The 16,233-nt window shown below is 34.4% G+C and overlaps 1 protein-coding gene across 1 annotated transcript in view; it reads left to right on the plus strand.

Moving 5' to 3' along the window:
* Nucleotides 1-16,233, plus strand: part of ADGRB1 (adhesion G protein-coupled receptor B1) — a 736,329-nt gene that overhangs the window by 541,388 nt on the left and 178,708 nt on the right. Inside the window, 1 exon segment of the mRNA XM_053715405.1 lies at nucleotides 4,447-4,573. Within this exon segment, the coding sequence (XP_053571380.1) occupies nucleotides 4,447-4,573 (127 nt within the window).

The raw sequence follows: 16,233 nt of genomic DNA on the forward strand, positions 1-16,233 counted from the left end.
ACACACATTTACACACACACACACACATGCCTACACACTTGCATACATATAAACATGCACTGTACAAACACACATTTACACACACATGCCTACACACTTGCACACATATAAACATGCACTATACAAACACACATTTACACACACACACACACATGCCTACACACTTGCACACATATAAACATGCACTATACAAACACACATTTACACACACACACATGCCTACACACTTGCATACATATAAACATGCACTGTACAAACACACATTTACACACACATGCCTACACACTTGCACACATATAAACATGCACTATACAAACACACATTTACACGCACACACACATGCCTACACACTTGCATACATATAAACATGCACTGTACAAACACACATTTACACACACATGCCTACTCACTTGCACACATATAAACATGCACTATACAAACACACATTTACACACACACACATGCCTACACACTTGCACACATATAAAAATGCACTGTACAAACACACATTTACACACACAGAGACATATGTCTACACACATGCACACATATAAACATGCACTGTACAAACACACATTTACACACACATGCCTACACACTTGCACACATATAAACATGCACTATACAAACACACATTTACACACACACATGCCTACACACTTGCACACATATAAAAATGCACTGTACAAACACACATTTACACACACAGAGACATATGTCTACACACATGCACACATATAAACATGCACTGTACAAACACACATTTACACACACGTCTACACACATGCACACATTTAAACATGCACTGCAAAAACACAGTTATACACACACACATGCACACATATAGACATGCACTGTACACACACTTACTGTACACATAAAAATTTACACACACACACATGTCTGCACACATATACACATGCACTGTACATACACATATTTACACGCCTATGCATACACACATGCGCTATACACGCATGGATAGACACACACACACACACTATACATGCACACATACACACATATACACATATGCACTATACACACATGCATAGACACATGCATAAACAAATGCAGACATATAAAAATGCACTGTACATACACACACTTTTACACACATGCGCACACATGTACACATATAAACCTGCATTGTATACATATACATATTTACACACACACACATATGTGTATACAAATACACATGCGTGCACTATACATACTGTATATGCATAGAAACATAGACACACTCATATAAATACACAAATGCACACTAATCTATCTATCTATCTATCTATCTATCTATCTATTAATCAGGTCATCAGCATGTACTTAATAACATGAGTAAATTATAAAAGATATATATTTTTAACCCTCCCAGAATAATACATTTTCCTGTTTTCAGGAAATAATAATCTCCTGCCATATTGCATTGGTCCATGCTTACCCAGTAATTATGGGGGGGGGGGGTTCTCTAATTGGAAATATTCTCATTAGCCCTGGCACTAGCGGCTGTGTTGTACCCTGTGCAGCAGGGCATCTGGCAATACATGTATTCGTTCATAGTGTAATATTATTATTGTCACAGTAAAATAAATCTGTTTTTATACTTGCACACACATACTTGCTGATTTAATAATCATTACAATTAATATTACTATTTGCCATATCACTGAATGCATTGCTGAACCCTTTGTGTGCCAGAGAGGGCTGCAGATGGTTATTGGCTGAGACATTAATATCTGAGTTCATTAGAGGTTGGTCCTGATATTTGGTTATAATATTTATTTAAAGTGCTTGATTGTATCCATAGGTATATAATGACATTTTATAAAATTATTTTTCTTCAAAGGGATATGAAAGTCAAAATTAAAGTTACACGATTTTTACAGATCATGCAATTTTATGGGATTTTTAAATTCACTTTTAGTTTCAAACTTACTTTGTTCTCTTGGAATCCTTTGTTGAAAAAGAGTATGTGCAGCATATCCTACACAACTGGGAGCTGGTGGTGATTGGTTACCAGATGTGGGCTTTGCAGGGGTTAAATGCACACACAATCGTGAAACAATAAATATTCTTTTCATTTTATTATTTTTTTATTATTATTTTTTTTTAAATTGGTTTTCTACTTCCTAGCAATAATAATCATTTTTCTTTGTACTTAGATATGTTCTTGTTACACAATAAAAATAATTATCTTTGTTAATTTATGATTCTACTTCACTTTTTATTTCTTTTTTTAAGAATATGCTGAGTTTATATGGCTTGTACGGATTAATATGAGTTAAAGGGACACTGAACCCAAATGTTTTCTTTTGTGATTCAGAAAGAGCATGCAATTTTAAGCAACTTTCTAATTTACTCCTATTATTAATTTTTATTTGTTCTCTTGCTATCTTTATTTGAAAAAGAAGGCATTTAAGCTTTTTGTTTGGTTTAGAACTCTTGACAGCATTGGTGGATGAATTTATCCACCAATCAGCAAGAACAACCCAGGTTGTTCACCAAAAATGGGCCGGCATCTAAACTTAAATTCTTGCATTTCAAATAAAGATACCAAGAGAATGAAGAAAATTGAATAATAGGAGTAAACTAGAGAGTTGCTTAACATTTCATGCTCTTTCTGAATCACAAAAGAAAAATTTGGGTTCAGTGTCCCTTTAAGAGAGTGTTGATAGGTAGACTGCAGCTTAAAGGGATACTAAACCCAAATTTTTTTCTTTCATGATTCAGATAGAGCATGCAATTTTAAGCAACTTTCTAATTTACTTCTATTATCAATTTTTCTTCATTCTATTGCTATCTTTATTTGAAAAAGAAGGCATCTAAGCTAAGGAGCCAGACAATTTTTGGTTCAGACCTGGACAGCACTTGTTTAATGGTGGGTGCATTTAGCCACCAATCAGCAAGCACAATCCATGTTGTGAATCAAAAATGGTCCAGCCTCTAAACTAACATTCTTGCTTTTCAAATAAAGATAGCAAGAGAATAAAGAAAAATTGATAATAGGAGTAAATTAGAAAGTTTCTTACAATTGCATGTTCTTTCTGAATCATGAAAGAAAAAATTTGGGTTCAGTGTTCCTTTAAAATATGAGCTTAATAGACTTCAGATAATTAAGTTATAAATTAAACATTTCCTCACATAAACATGGAAAGTACTATTTTTAAGTTCTGGTTTATTTTTTTTATTTTTGACTTTATATTTAGAGTAATTCCAAATTCTACATTTCGATGTAAATCCTTTTCAAATGCATGAACCGGTTTACATTTATTCTATACTATCACACTGAATATTAAATATATTAAATATTGTTTTTTTTTAATGTTTGTAAAATTACTCATTGCATCTTTTTTGCATTACAATATTTATATTTAAATAATATTTATATGCAAATGTGCATGAATATTACATCGAGGACAAGTAAATATTCTATACTTGTAAAAATGATAAAAAAAATATATTGCATTTATGAAAAATAATGTTTTCCTTTATTAGGAATAATAATTGTAAGCATGGACAATATATTGTTATTATTATAAGTATTATCACAACAATAATAATGATAATAATAATAATTGTAAGCATGGATAATATATTATTATTATTATTATTATTATAAGTATTATCACAACAATAATAAGGATAATAATAATAATTGGAAACAATTTATAAACTTTTATTTGTAAAAATAAAAAGGCTTTATTAGAACTATGTTGCATTATACAATAAGGAAACAACATCTGGTAATGAAGGGGCTCACAGGGAGGTTTAGATTTTTTGGATACACATAGTGATCGAGTCATTTTATTTTCTCTGTTATATTTATTTATTTATTTTTGCACCTCTAATCTATTCTTCCCTTCCCCCCATTTTCACATCTAAAACTTCTGTTCTGTGTGCTCGTCTCTCTCTCTCTCCCTCTGACTGACAATTGCGGCTCTCCCCCTTCCTCTCTATCTCCACTCCCTGCACATGCAACCGCGTCCAGACAACACCATTCAGCCTCATCTGATCGATTTGCATGCGTCCATCCCCCCCACCCCCCACATCAGATCTAGAAACCCTTTCAGATCTTCCACCTTCCCTGTTATATTTTGTTCTATCTCCCCCACCTCTATGTTCCATTTACTTTAACATAATCCATGTCACCCCCCCCCCCCCCCTCATTCTGTAATATCCTCACCATTGGCTTGTTCTTTAGATACTATACTGTTATTCTCAACCCACTGTCTTACTTCTATAATTTTCTGGTATGTGATTTCTTCATTATATTCAGACTAATATCTATCTGTTTTTTTCCTTGAAATCCTCCTTTCTAGATCTATATATAGCTAAACATCATGTGTTTGTTTCTCCTCTTGCACAGCTGATCTCCTCCACCCCATGTCTCTATTTATTATAGTTAGTGTATATCTTCCTTTTTTTTTTATGTTTCCCTTATAGATCCTTTAATCTCGGTGCCTGGTCTTTCAAAGGCTGTCGTACAGTCCCCGTGGATTCATTTCATACTAAATGTTCCTGTGATCGTCTCTCAAGCTTCGCCATTTTAGCCCAGCTTAGTACAGACATGGTAAGTCATTCTGTATACATCTAATATATATATATATATATATATATATATATACACATACATATGTAATGAAACTGTATATCTACATCTGTAATTACAACACTTAACCTTGCAAAGGGGTCATAGTCTTTGATATGGAGATGCTGCTGTCCCCGCAATCAAAGCCTAAAGGGGTTAACCCTTTACATACCCTTATTAGTGTCTTTACACGCTGAGTACAGCCCTGTCGCACAAGCGCACTACAAATTCTACCATTGAAAGCTTGCTGTTACAATATAAATACTGTATTTTAAAAAAAAAAAGTGAATGGAAATGTTACCCTAAATAAAGTGGCTTACATTTGCTGTTATGGTGTTATGTTGCTTGCTAGCAGTCTCTATTATATAGAAACAGGGGGTGAAAGGTTGTGTGTAAATGTGTGGGTGTGAGATCTTTTGAAAATCACTGAATAGAATGTGCACTGCAAACTTAAATATTAAAAAAAAAAAAATGAATGCCACTGGTATGACTTCCTCTATCTATCCCACCCAGCAGCCCCTCCTTTCGTTTTAAAATATTCTGTTAGAGTAAAAACAAAATTGATCTGTTGCTAAAATACTATTGATTTGTCTCAGGATTTTTATTTTTTTTTGGCTAACATTTCAATATTTACCTTTACTGAAAACAGTTTTTGTTCCGAATCATTTTTATTACATTTTATCATATTAATGTTTACTAGGGGAATGAACAATTGGACAAAAAAGAGAGAGAATTGCACATGAGCAATCTATATACCTATTATTGAATAATTGTGTTAACTTTGTTGTACAATTCTGTTAACTTAGATTATATTTAGGTCATTAATTTGTTATTTTGCATTTGAAATGTCATAAACATATGATTTTTTTATTGGAAAATAGGGGAATTTTAAATTCTTACATTTTAAAACATAAGCGAAATATATGTTAGATAAAAAGAGCGAAAAATAAAAGTTGGTGTCTAAAATGGGAAGTTTTTTTTTTTACAGCTTTCTAGAAATGGCTGGCTATAGGTCAGCATATGATAAGTAAAATACTGTTATGAATGATTCGCTGCTTAGTGTTCAGTCAATGCAATTGTAAATATTTCAGCTGAATGTACAGTCGGGATCACCATGCAATCTAAATAAATGCTTTAGATTTGTTACTGTAGAATTTGGAGTGTTTATGTCAGGTATATAACTACGTAATCTAACGCTCTCCTGCGGCTCAGAATATTAAACTGCTTTTCCAGCACATTTTAGCTAATGTGGCCCTTGTTATTAGTCAGTAATTATACATTGTCAAACTAAATACAAGTTAAATGAAAAACAGAGTATCGTTTTTAAAATGAAGGTTGGCTATTATTAGACGTGCTAATGTATTTGGTCTTTTCGTTGTCATGGAAACAACATCTGTACTTGAATTGTTTAAAGAACCCGTACATAGAATAGGCCCAGCACAGGCCCTGATATATATTTTTAAGCCTCTTGATAATTATGAAGGTTTATTTTTTTCCAAAAGACATTTTTGACAAAATATTATTTTGCAACAGCTGCAAAATTGTGTTGTGTTTGCGTCAACCAGTGTCTATTTTGTTGCAAGAAATATTAACTTCAGCTTCCAAAATATTTGTATATATCTATTTCAAATCCATATTGACAATATACCTGAGTATTACTAAAAGCATTACAAGATGAAATTTCATTTTGGTTTGAGATATTGATTATTTTTAATTAATCATCATAATTGTTTAAGTGCCCTAAGTGTATGAACATTTAGCTCAAAATTGAGATAGACTAAGATAGATCGTACAATTTTGAAAAACTCTCCAATGTATATCTATGACCCCTTTCTCTTGTGATCCTTTGTTGAAAGTTATCTCATTTTCATAACAGCATACTGAGGTAGGCTAAGGAACTTGACCACTAAATGTATAACATTATTTAGAACATTGTTACAAACAAATGTACCGTATAGTGTTTAAGACACATGCATACTCCTAAGCTTACCTGAGTATGCTTTCATGGAAAGGCGTTATGTTTCGAAAAGGAAACAAGAGATAGATCTAGGTCTCAATACTAATCTTTCCAAAATTCTCATTTGAAATAAAAAAAAATAAAAAAACAACGAATCAGCCATTATTTTTTTTATTATTTAAATGATAACAATTTTAAAACACAGCTGACCTTGACAACTTCCATGAAATTCCATCCCCATTTTTCCACAAGGCACTGTTAAAGGTCGAAAACCAAATTGATACACAAGAGAATACAAAAGCACATAAAAAAATCCACAACTGTAAATGGCTGATTCTTTATTTCACATCCCTATGGTCTCCACAGCCAATCACAGCATCAACATCATAACCAACATACAACATGGTTGCACACTTTACAAACACGTTTGCGTCGCCTCCATTTTCAGATGCACATCAGTTAACATGAAGGTGTTTTTACATTTAAGTGATGGTAATGATGTGTTCAGTATCATTTGTTATTTGATGTGATTCGATGGTCACCAAACAGGGCCTTCACAATTGGTGGAATGTGATCGCTGATGCATTGTATTGGTCACTTTTCTGTACTATGATCATAATGGTGTTATTGTTTGCATTGTGAGCTTTCCAAAGTAAAAAAGGTGTATCAGGAGCGTATTAACCCCTAAATGTGATAACAGGAGTCAATTGAAATTTCTTTAAAGGGACAGTCTACTCCAGAATTCTTATTGTTTAACAAGATATATAATCCCTTTATTTTGCATTCCCAAGTTTTGCATAACAAACACAGTTATATTAATACACTTTTGATTATACCTGTGTGATTATCTTGTATCTAAGCCTGTGCAGACTGCCCCTTATCTCAGTTCTTTTGACAGACTTGCATTTTTTAGCCAATCAGTGCTGACGCTTTAATAAATCCACAGGAGTGAGCACAATGTTATTGATATGGCACACAGGAAATAGCCCTGTCTAACTGTGAAAAACTGTAAAAATGGATTGAGATAAGAGTTGGTTTTTAATAGTTTAGAAATCAGTTTGACTAGACTGTCCCTTTAATTGTTTATTTTACCTGGATCATGAAATTTGTTGACTTTTATGTGCCTTTTAGTGTCCCAACCTGTATTTTATATATTTCACCCTCCAAAAAGCTTTATAAAGTCACATAAATGTTTTATCAAAAATGTAAGGCAGTGGATACAATGTAATACTTTAATTTTAAAAATACTTCTATTTAAGGTCATCATTGCTATAATGATAATTTTGACTGTGCACGCTACTTACAGCCCATACTGCTATAGCTACTTACAGCCCATACTACTATAGCTACTTACAGCCCATATTGCTATAACTACTTACAGCCCATTGCTATAACTACCTACAGCCCATACTGCTACAGCTAGTTACAGCCCATACTGCTAAAGATACTTACAGCCCATATTGCTATAGCTACTTACAGACCATACTACTATAGCTACTTACAGCCCTTTGCTATAACTACTTACAGCCCATACTGCTATAGCGAGTTACAGCCCATACCACTATAGCTACTTACAGCCCATATTGCTATAACTACTTACAGCCCATTGCTATAACTACTTACAGCCCATACTGCTATAGCTACTTACAGCTCATACTGCTATAGCTACTTACAGCCCATACTGCTATAGCTACTTACAGCCCATACTACTATAGCTACTTACAGCCCATTGCTATAACTACTTACAGCCCATTGCTATAACTACTTACAGCCCATACTGCTATAGCTACTTACAGCCCATACTGCTATAGCTACTTACAGCCCATACTGCTATAGCTACTTACAGCCCATACTGCTATAGCTACTTACAGCCCATACTGCTATAGCTACTTACAGCCCATACTGCTATAGCTACTTACAGCCCATTGCTATAACTACTTACAGCCCATACTGCTATAGCTACTTACAGCCCATACTGCTATAGCTACTTACAGCCCATACTACTATAGCTACTTACAGCCCATTGCTATAACTACTTACAGCCCATACTGCTATAGCTAGTTACAGCCCATACTGCTAAAGATACTTACAGCCCATACTGCTATAGCTACTTACAGCCCATTGCTATAACTACTTACAGCCCATACTGCTATAGCTACTTACAGCTCATACTGCTATAGCTACTTACAGCCCATACTACTATAGCTACTTACAGCCCATTGCTATAACTACTTACAGCCCATACTGCTATAGCTAGTTACAGCCCATACTGCTAAAGCTACTTACAGCCCATATTGCTATAGCTACTTACAGCCCATACTGCTATAGCTTACATTCATATACATTTTCATCCAGTATCTAACAATGTTGTTATGTTGGGAATGTCAGTATCACTGCAATAGTGTTGACAGCTGAGATCTCTACTGTAATGTGATTTTGCCACCTATGACATGACTGTAAATGACAGTGATTGTCTATCTATTCTGAAGCCAGTTGATATAACTACATTGTTGCTATGGCTAAGATTTTCTTAGGGTTAGGATAAATCTTAATCCCTTGGATGCAGTTTCCTCCCACCTGACTATTAATTTGGGTGTTGTGTACACTTATTTATGTTCTTTTGTGTACGGTTTGGGGACAAATATATGTTCTGTCTAATATTTGAAACTTAGGATGCTGTATATTGATATTTTCCCTGTGCTATAATCTCATGGTTTTTTAGTTGTTCTAAGGGGTACTGTCCTGGATAAGACATTCATACTTTTCCCTTCTGTCACAATTTGTATGTGACACAGTTTCTGGCCTCCTGTCTGATGGAATATTGTCCCAGGCATCTGTGCAAATGTTCCCAAAGGTGTGGGCTTGGCATGTATACACATTGTTGGTCATATGTATATATTTTGGCATCTGAATCTCCGTAACTTCTTCGCTTGATTGCGCTGCTGAAGTGTCCTTGGGTTTTTATATTCTATGTTGGCAACTTCAAAAAAAATATTGACAACTATTTTTTGTTTTTTGTCTGTTAAAATGAAAACAGTAGTAAGTCCCCTGCACATTGTTGTAACCCTAATGAGTATGAACATATATAAATTACAGGTTAGAATTCATTAACAAGATATTCAGAGACTCTGTATATTCTTGGAAAGAAACCTAACTATACAATTATTATGATTACTTAAAAGTGATCACTAACTCAAACTATAAATTAAATGGAACTGTATAATGCTTTTTTGGGGTACTCTGGGATATTTTCCATTTATGGATCTTAAGCAGAAATATATCAGACCTTTTAATAGCACTTTCGCCTATGAAGGATTATTTTTCTTTTTGACAGTGCGCATGAGCAATACACAGCGGCCATATTGGATCAGGATTTTTTTTTTAATTAAATATGGCCACTGAGGGTATTGCACAGGCACAGTGTTACCAAGGAGTTGCTGACACATTATTTTATATTTTGTATGATGATGCTGCTATATTCTCCCCTATCAAACTTGCCCTCAATATTTGACCCAGTTTTGGACTTAAAGGAAAAGTAAAGTAAAAATTAAACAAATGGATCAGATAGAGTATGACCTTTTTTTAAAGAACTTTCCAATTTGCTTCTATAATCAATTTGCTTAATTCTCTTGCGCCTAGATTTAGAGTTGGGCGGTAGCCGTGAAAACCAGCGTTAGAGGCTCCTAACGCTGGTTTTTACCGCCCTCTGGTATTTGGAGTCAGTCAGGAAAGGGTCTAACGCTCACTTTCCAGCTGCGACTTTTCCATACCGCAGATCCCCTTACGTCAATTGCGTATCCTATCTTTTCAATGGGATCTTTCTAACGCCGGTATTTAGAGTCGTGGCTGAAGTGAGCGTTAGAAATCTAACGACCAAACTCCAGCCGCAGAAAAAAGTCAGTAGTTAAGAGCTTTTTGGGCTAACGCCGGTTCATAAAGCTCTTAACTACTGTGCTCTACAGTACACTAACACCCATAAACTATCTATGTACCCCTAAACCGAGGTCCCCCCACATCGCCACCACTCGATCACATTTTTTTAACCCCTAATCTGCCGACCGCCACCTACGTTATACTTATGTACCCCTAATCTGCTGCCCCTAACACCGCCGACCCCTATATTATATTTATTAACCTCTAATCTGCCCCCCACAACGTCGCCGCCAGCTACCTACAATAATTAACCCCTAATCTGCCAACCGCAAAGCGCCGCCACCTACGTTATCCTTATGTACCCCTAATCTGCTGCCCCTAACACCGCCGACCCCTATATTATATTTATTAACCCCTAATCTGCCCCCCACAACGTCGCCGCCACCTACCTACCCTTATTAACCCCTAATCTGCCGAGCGGACCGCACCGCTACTATAATAAAGTTATTAACCCCTAATCCGCCTCACTCCTGCCTCAATAACCCTATAAGAAATAGTATTAACCCCTAATCTGCCCTCCTTAACATCGCCGACATCTAACTTCAAACATTAACCCCTAATCTGCCGACTGGAGCTCACCGCTATTCTAATAAATTTTTTAACCCCTAAAGCTAAGTCTAACCCTAACACTAACACCCCCCCTAAGTTAAATATAATTTAAATCTAACGAAATAAATGAACTCTTATTATATAAATTATTCCTATTTAAAGCTAAATACTTACCTGTAAAATAAACCCTAATATAGCTACAATATAAATAATAATTATATTGTAGCTATTTTAGGATTTATATTTATTTTACAGGTAACTTTGTATTTATTTTAACAAGGTACAATAGCTATTAAATAGTTAAGAACTATTTAATAGCTAAAATAGTTAAAATAATTACAAAATCACCTGTAAAATAAATCCTAACCTAAGTTACAATTAAACCTAACACTACACTATCAATAAATTAATTAAATAAAATACCTACAATTATCTACAATTAAACCTAACACTACACTATCAATAAATTAATTAAATACAATATCTACAAATAAATACAATGAAATAAACTAACTAAAGTACAAAAAATAAAAAAGAACTAAGTTACAAAAAATAAAAAAAATATTTACAAACATTAGAAAAATATTACAACAATTTTAAACTAATTACACCTACTCTAAGCCCCCTAATAAAATAACAAAGCCCCCCAAAATAAAAAAAATGCCCTACCCTATTCTAAATTAAAAAAGTTCAAAGCTCTTTTACCTTACCAGCCCTGAAAAGGGCCATTTGCGGGGCATGCCCCAAAGAATTCAGCTCTTTTGCCTGTAAAAAAACCCACATACAATACCCCCCCCAACATTACAACCCACCACCCACATACCCCTAATCTAATCTAATTTACTTCTATTATCTAATTTGGTTAGTTCTTTTGGTATCCTTTTTTCAAAAGCATATCTAAGTAGGCTCAGGAACTGGGAGCTAGTTGTTTATTGGTGGCTGCACATATATTCTTCTTGCCATTGGCTTACCAATATGTTTAGCTAGCTCCCAGTAGTGACAAAGGATAGCAAGAAAATAATGCAAAATTGATAATAAAAGTAAATTGGAAAGTTTGTTAAAGGGATACAAAACCCAAAAACTTTCTTTCATGATTCAGATAGAATATATAATTTAAAAGAACTTTCAATTTTACTTCTATTATCAAATTTGCTTCATTCCCTTGGTATCCTTTGTTGAAGGAGCAGCAACGTACTACTAGGAGCTAGCTGAACACAAAAAGGTTCCTAGATACAAGGTAATCACAGAGGTAAAAAGTATATTACTATAACAGTGTTGGTTATGCAAAGCTGGGGAATGGGTAATAAAGGGATTATCTATCTTTTAAAACGATAACAATTCTATGGTAGACTGTCCCTTTAAATGAGAGATGTGACATGATAGTAACCTTCAAGTATATTAAAGGGACAGTCTACCATAGAATTGTTATTGTTTTAAAAGATAGATAGTCCCTTTATTACCCATTCCCCAGTTTTGCATAACCAACACAGTTATATTAATAGACTTGTTTTACCTCTGTGATTACCTTGTATCTAAGAACCTTCTTCCAGTCCCCTGATCACATGACTGTGACTATTTATTATCTATTGTCTTAAATTTAGCATCGTTTTGTGCTAAATCTTAAATAGCCCCCTGTGCCTGAACACAATGTTATCTATATGGCCCACGTGTACTTTCTGTCTCTTTGTGTTGAAAAGGAATTTAAAAAGTCTGTGATAAGAGGCAGCCCTCAAAGGCTTAGAAATTAGCATATGAGCCTACCTATGTTTAGTTTAAACTAAGAATACCAAGAGAAAAAAGCAAATTTGATAATAAAAGTAAATTGGAAAGTTGATTAAAATTACAAGTCCTTTCTGAATAATGAAAGTTTAGTTTTGACTAGACTGTCCCTTTAAGGGTTTTAAAGGGGCATTTAAAGGGACTTGCTTGCTTACTCATGTTTGCTGCTTATTAACCTCTCTGCCACCTCAGAGGTGGTAGAGTTAAATCACCCCAAACTCGTTGGTTTGGGGTTTGTTACAAGCCCTGCTCTCACAGGGTTGGTCGTTCGAGAGCAGAACTGTACAAGAACGTATTTGTGCAATAATAAATACGGGCAGCCGATAAACTATTAAAAGGTTTGCAAGTGTCCAGACAGCTCAGAAAATAGAGAAACTGCTATGTTGAAGTTCACAGGTACAAATCTCACTCAAGGCAGTTTTTTTTATTATATTCAGTTAGAAGTGACTCATTGAGAAATGACAGAAACTTGCAAAGAGCTCATGTAGCTTAGAGTATTTGTGCGCAAAGCTTATACAGAGAATACACGTACTGCTTGGCTGCAATATATTCTATAGCAAGGTTTCATTGCTTACAGTGTGTTTTGATCAATATTTTAAACTTTTTTATTAAACTATGACACAACTGGGTAAAATGAACATGCTCAGAAAAATAACGTTTAAAAAAAAAATACATAAAAAAAAGTCATGTTGCACTGTTTGTGTTCACGGGGGTAAGACTAAGAAGAATGATGTTTGATGGTTTGGAATACACTTTATACAAAGTATTTAATGGATAAACTTAGCATGAAGTAATGGCAAAGTCTTTAGACAGGGCCGGTGCTGCAATAGAGGCAGACTAGGGGCCACCAAAGGGCGCCCCTCTAGGGGGGGGGGGCAAATTTGGTGCCCATCATTATTTTTTATTTAATGTCTATCTTTATTTTTTGATACTTAATTTGGGCATCATAGAAGAGGACACGTGTGAACATAATGTCTAGAATGGGAGGGGACAACTCTGAAACATAGGGAGGCAGAGAGGTCAGGTCATTTAGAACAGCTGAAATCATCTGGCTGAAATATCTCACTTCACAGCCCCTGCACTCTCTGCAAAACTTTACTTCATAAAACTGGTGAAGCCAGTGACAGCGGCATTACTCGCCTCCTCCCAAAGCCTTATGGTTAATACGGGGGATGATAGGGGCATTGGCCATCCTAATGTTTGATAGAATGCAAGACAAGTCCTATTTAAGTGTATAGATAATTGTCATAATAATAATAATACAGTGCAGTGTGTTAATTTTCAGGGTACAAATGCTCAGCACCATTATGCAGCCCAGAGTGCTCACTATGTATAGGACCCAGCCATCATTATTATACAGGGCAACATATATGTTATCAGTATATAGGCACTAATCATTATACAGGGCAACATATATGTTATCAGTGTATAGGCACTAATCATTATTATACAGGGCAATATATATGTTATCAGTATATAGGCACTAATCATTATTATACAGGGCAACATATATGTTATCAGTGTATAGGCACTTATCATTATTATACAGGGCAACATATATGTTATCAGTGTATACGCACTAATCATCATTATACAGTGCAACATATATGTTATCAGTATATAGGCACTAATCATTATTATACAGGGCAACATATATGTTATCAGTGTATAGGCACTAATCATTATTATACAGGGCAACATATATGTTATCAGTATATAGGCCACTTATCATTATACAGGGCAACATATATGTTATCAGTGTATAGGCACTAATCATCATTATACAGGGCAACATATATGTTATCAGTGTATAGGCACTTATCATCATTATACAGGGCAACATATATGTTATCAGTGTATACGCACTAATCATTATTATACAGGGCAACATATATGTTATCAGTGTATAGGCCACTAATCATTATACAGGGCAACATCTTTGTTATCAGTGTATAGGCACTAATCATCATTATACAGGGCAACATATATGTTATCAGTGTATAGGCACTAATCATTATTATACAGGGCAATATATATGTTATCAGTATATAGGCCACTTATCATTATACAGGGCAACATATATGTTATCAGTATATAGGCCACTTATCATTATACAGGGCAACATATATGTTATCAGTGTATAGGCACTAATCATCATTATACAGGGCAACATATATGTTATCAGTATATAGACACTAATCATCATTATACAGGGCAACATATATGTTATCAGTATATAGGCACTAATCATTATACAGGGCAACATATATGTTATCAGTATGTAGGCACTAATCATCATTATACAGGGCAACATATATGTTATCAGTGTATAGGCACTAATCATCGTTATACAGGGCAACATATATGTTATCAGTGTATAGGCACTAATCATTATTATACAGGGCAATATATATGTTATCAGTATATAGGCCACTTATCATTATACAGGGCAACATATATGTTATCAGTGTATAGGCACTAATCATCATTATACAGGGCAACATATATGTTATCAGTATATAGACACTAATCATCATTATACAGGGCAACATATATGTTATTGGTATATAGGCACTAATCATTATACAGGGCAACATATATGTTATCAGTGTATAGGCACTAATCATTATACAGGGCAACATATATGTTATCAGTGTATAGGCACTAATCATCATTATACAGGGCAACATATATGTTATCAGTATATAGGCAACTAATTATCATTATACAGGGCAATATATATGTTATCAGTGTGTAGGCACTAATCATTATACAGGGCAACATATATGTTATCAGTATATAGGCACTAATCATCATTATACAGGGCAACATATATGTTATCAGTGTATAGGCACTAATCATCATTATACAGGGCAACATATATGTTATCAGTGTATAGGCACTAATCATCATTATACAGGGCAACATATATGTTATCAGTGTAAAGGCACTAATCATTATACAGGGCAACATATATGTTATCAGTGTATAGGCACTAATCATCATTATACATGGCAACATATATGTTATCAGTGTATAGGCCACTAATCATTATTATACAGGGCAACATATATGTTATCAGTGTATAGGCACTAATCATTATTATACAGGGCAACATATATGTTATCAGTGTATAGGCACTAATCATCATTATACAGGGCAACATATATGTTATCAGTGTATAGGCACTAATCATCATTATACAGGGCAACATATATGTTATTAGTGTATAGGCCACTGATCATTATACAGGGCAACATATATGTTATCAGTATATAGGCACTAATCATTATACAGGGCAACATATATGTTATCAGTGTATAGGCACTAATCATCATTATACAGGGCAACATATATGTTATCAGTGTATAGGCACTAATTATTATACAGGGCAACATATATGTTATCAGTGTATAGGCACTAA

Source organism: Bombina bombina, chromosome 5 (genome assembly GCF_027579735.1).
Source record: "Bombina bombina isolate aBomBom1 chromosome 5, aBomBom1.pri, whole genome shotgun sequence".
Classification (NCBI taxonomy): Eukaryota; Metazoa; Chordata; class Amphibia; order Anura; family Bombinatoridae; genus Bombina; species Bombina bombina.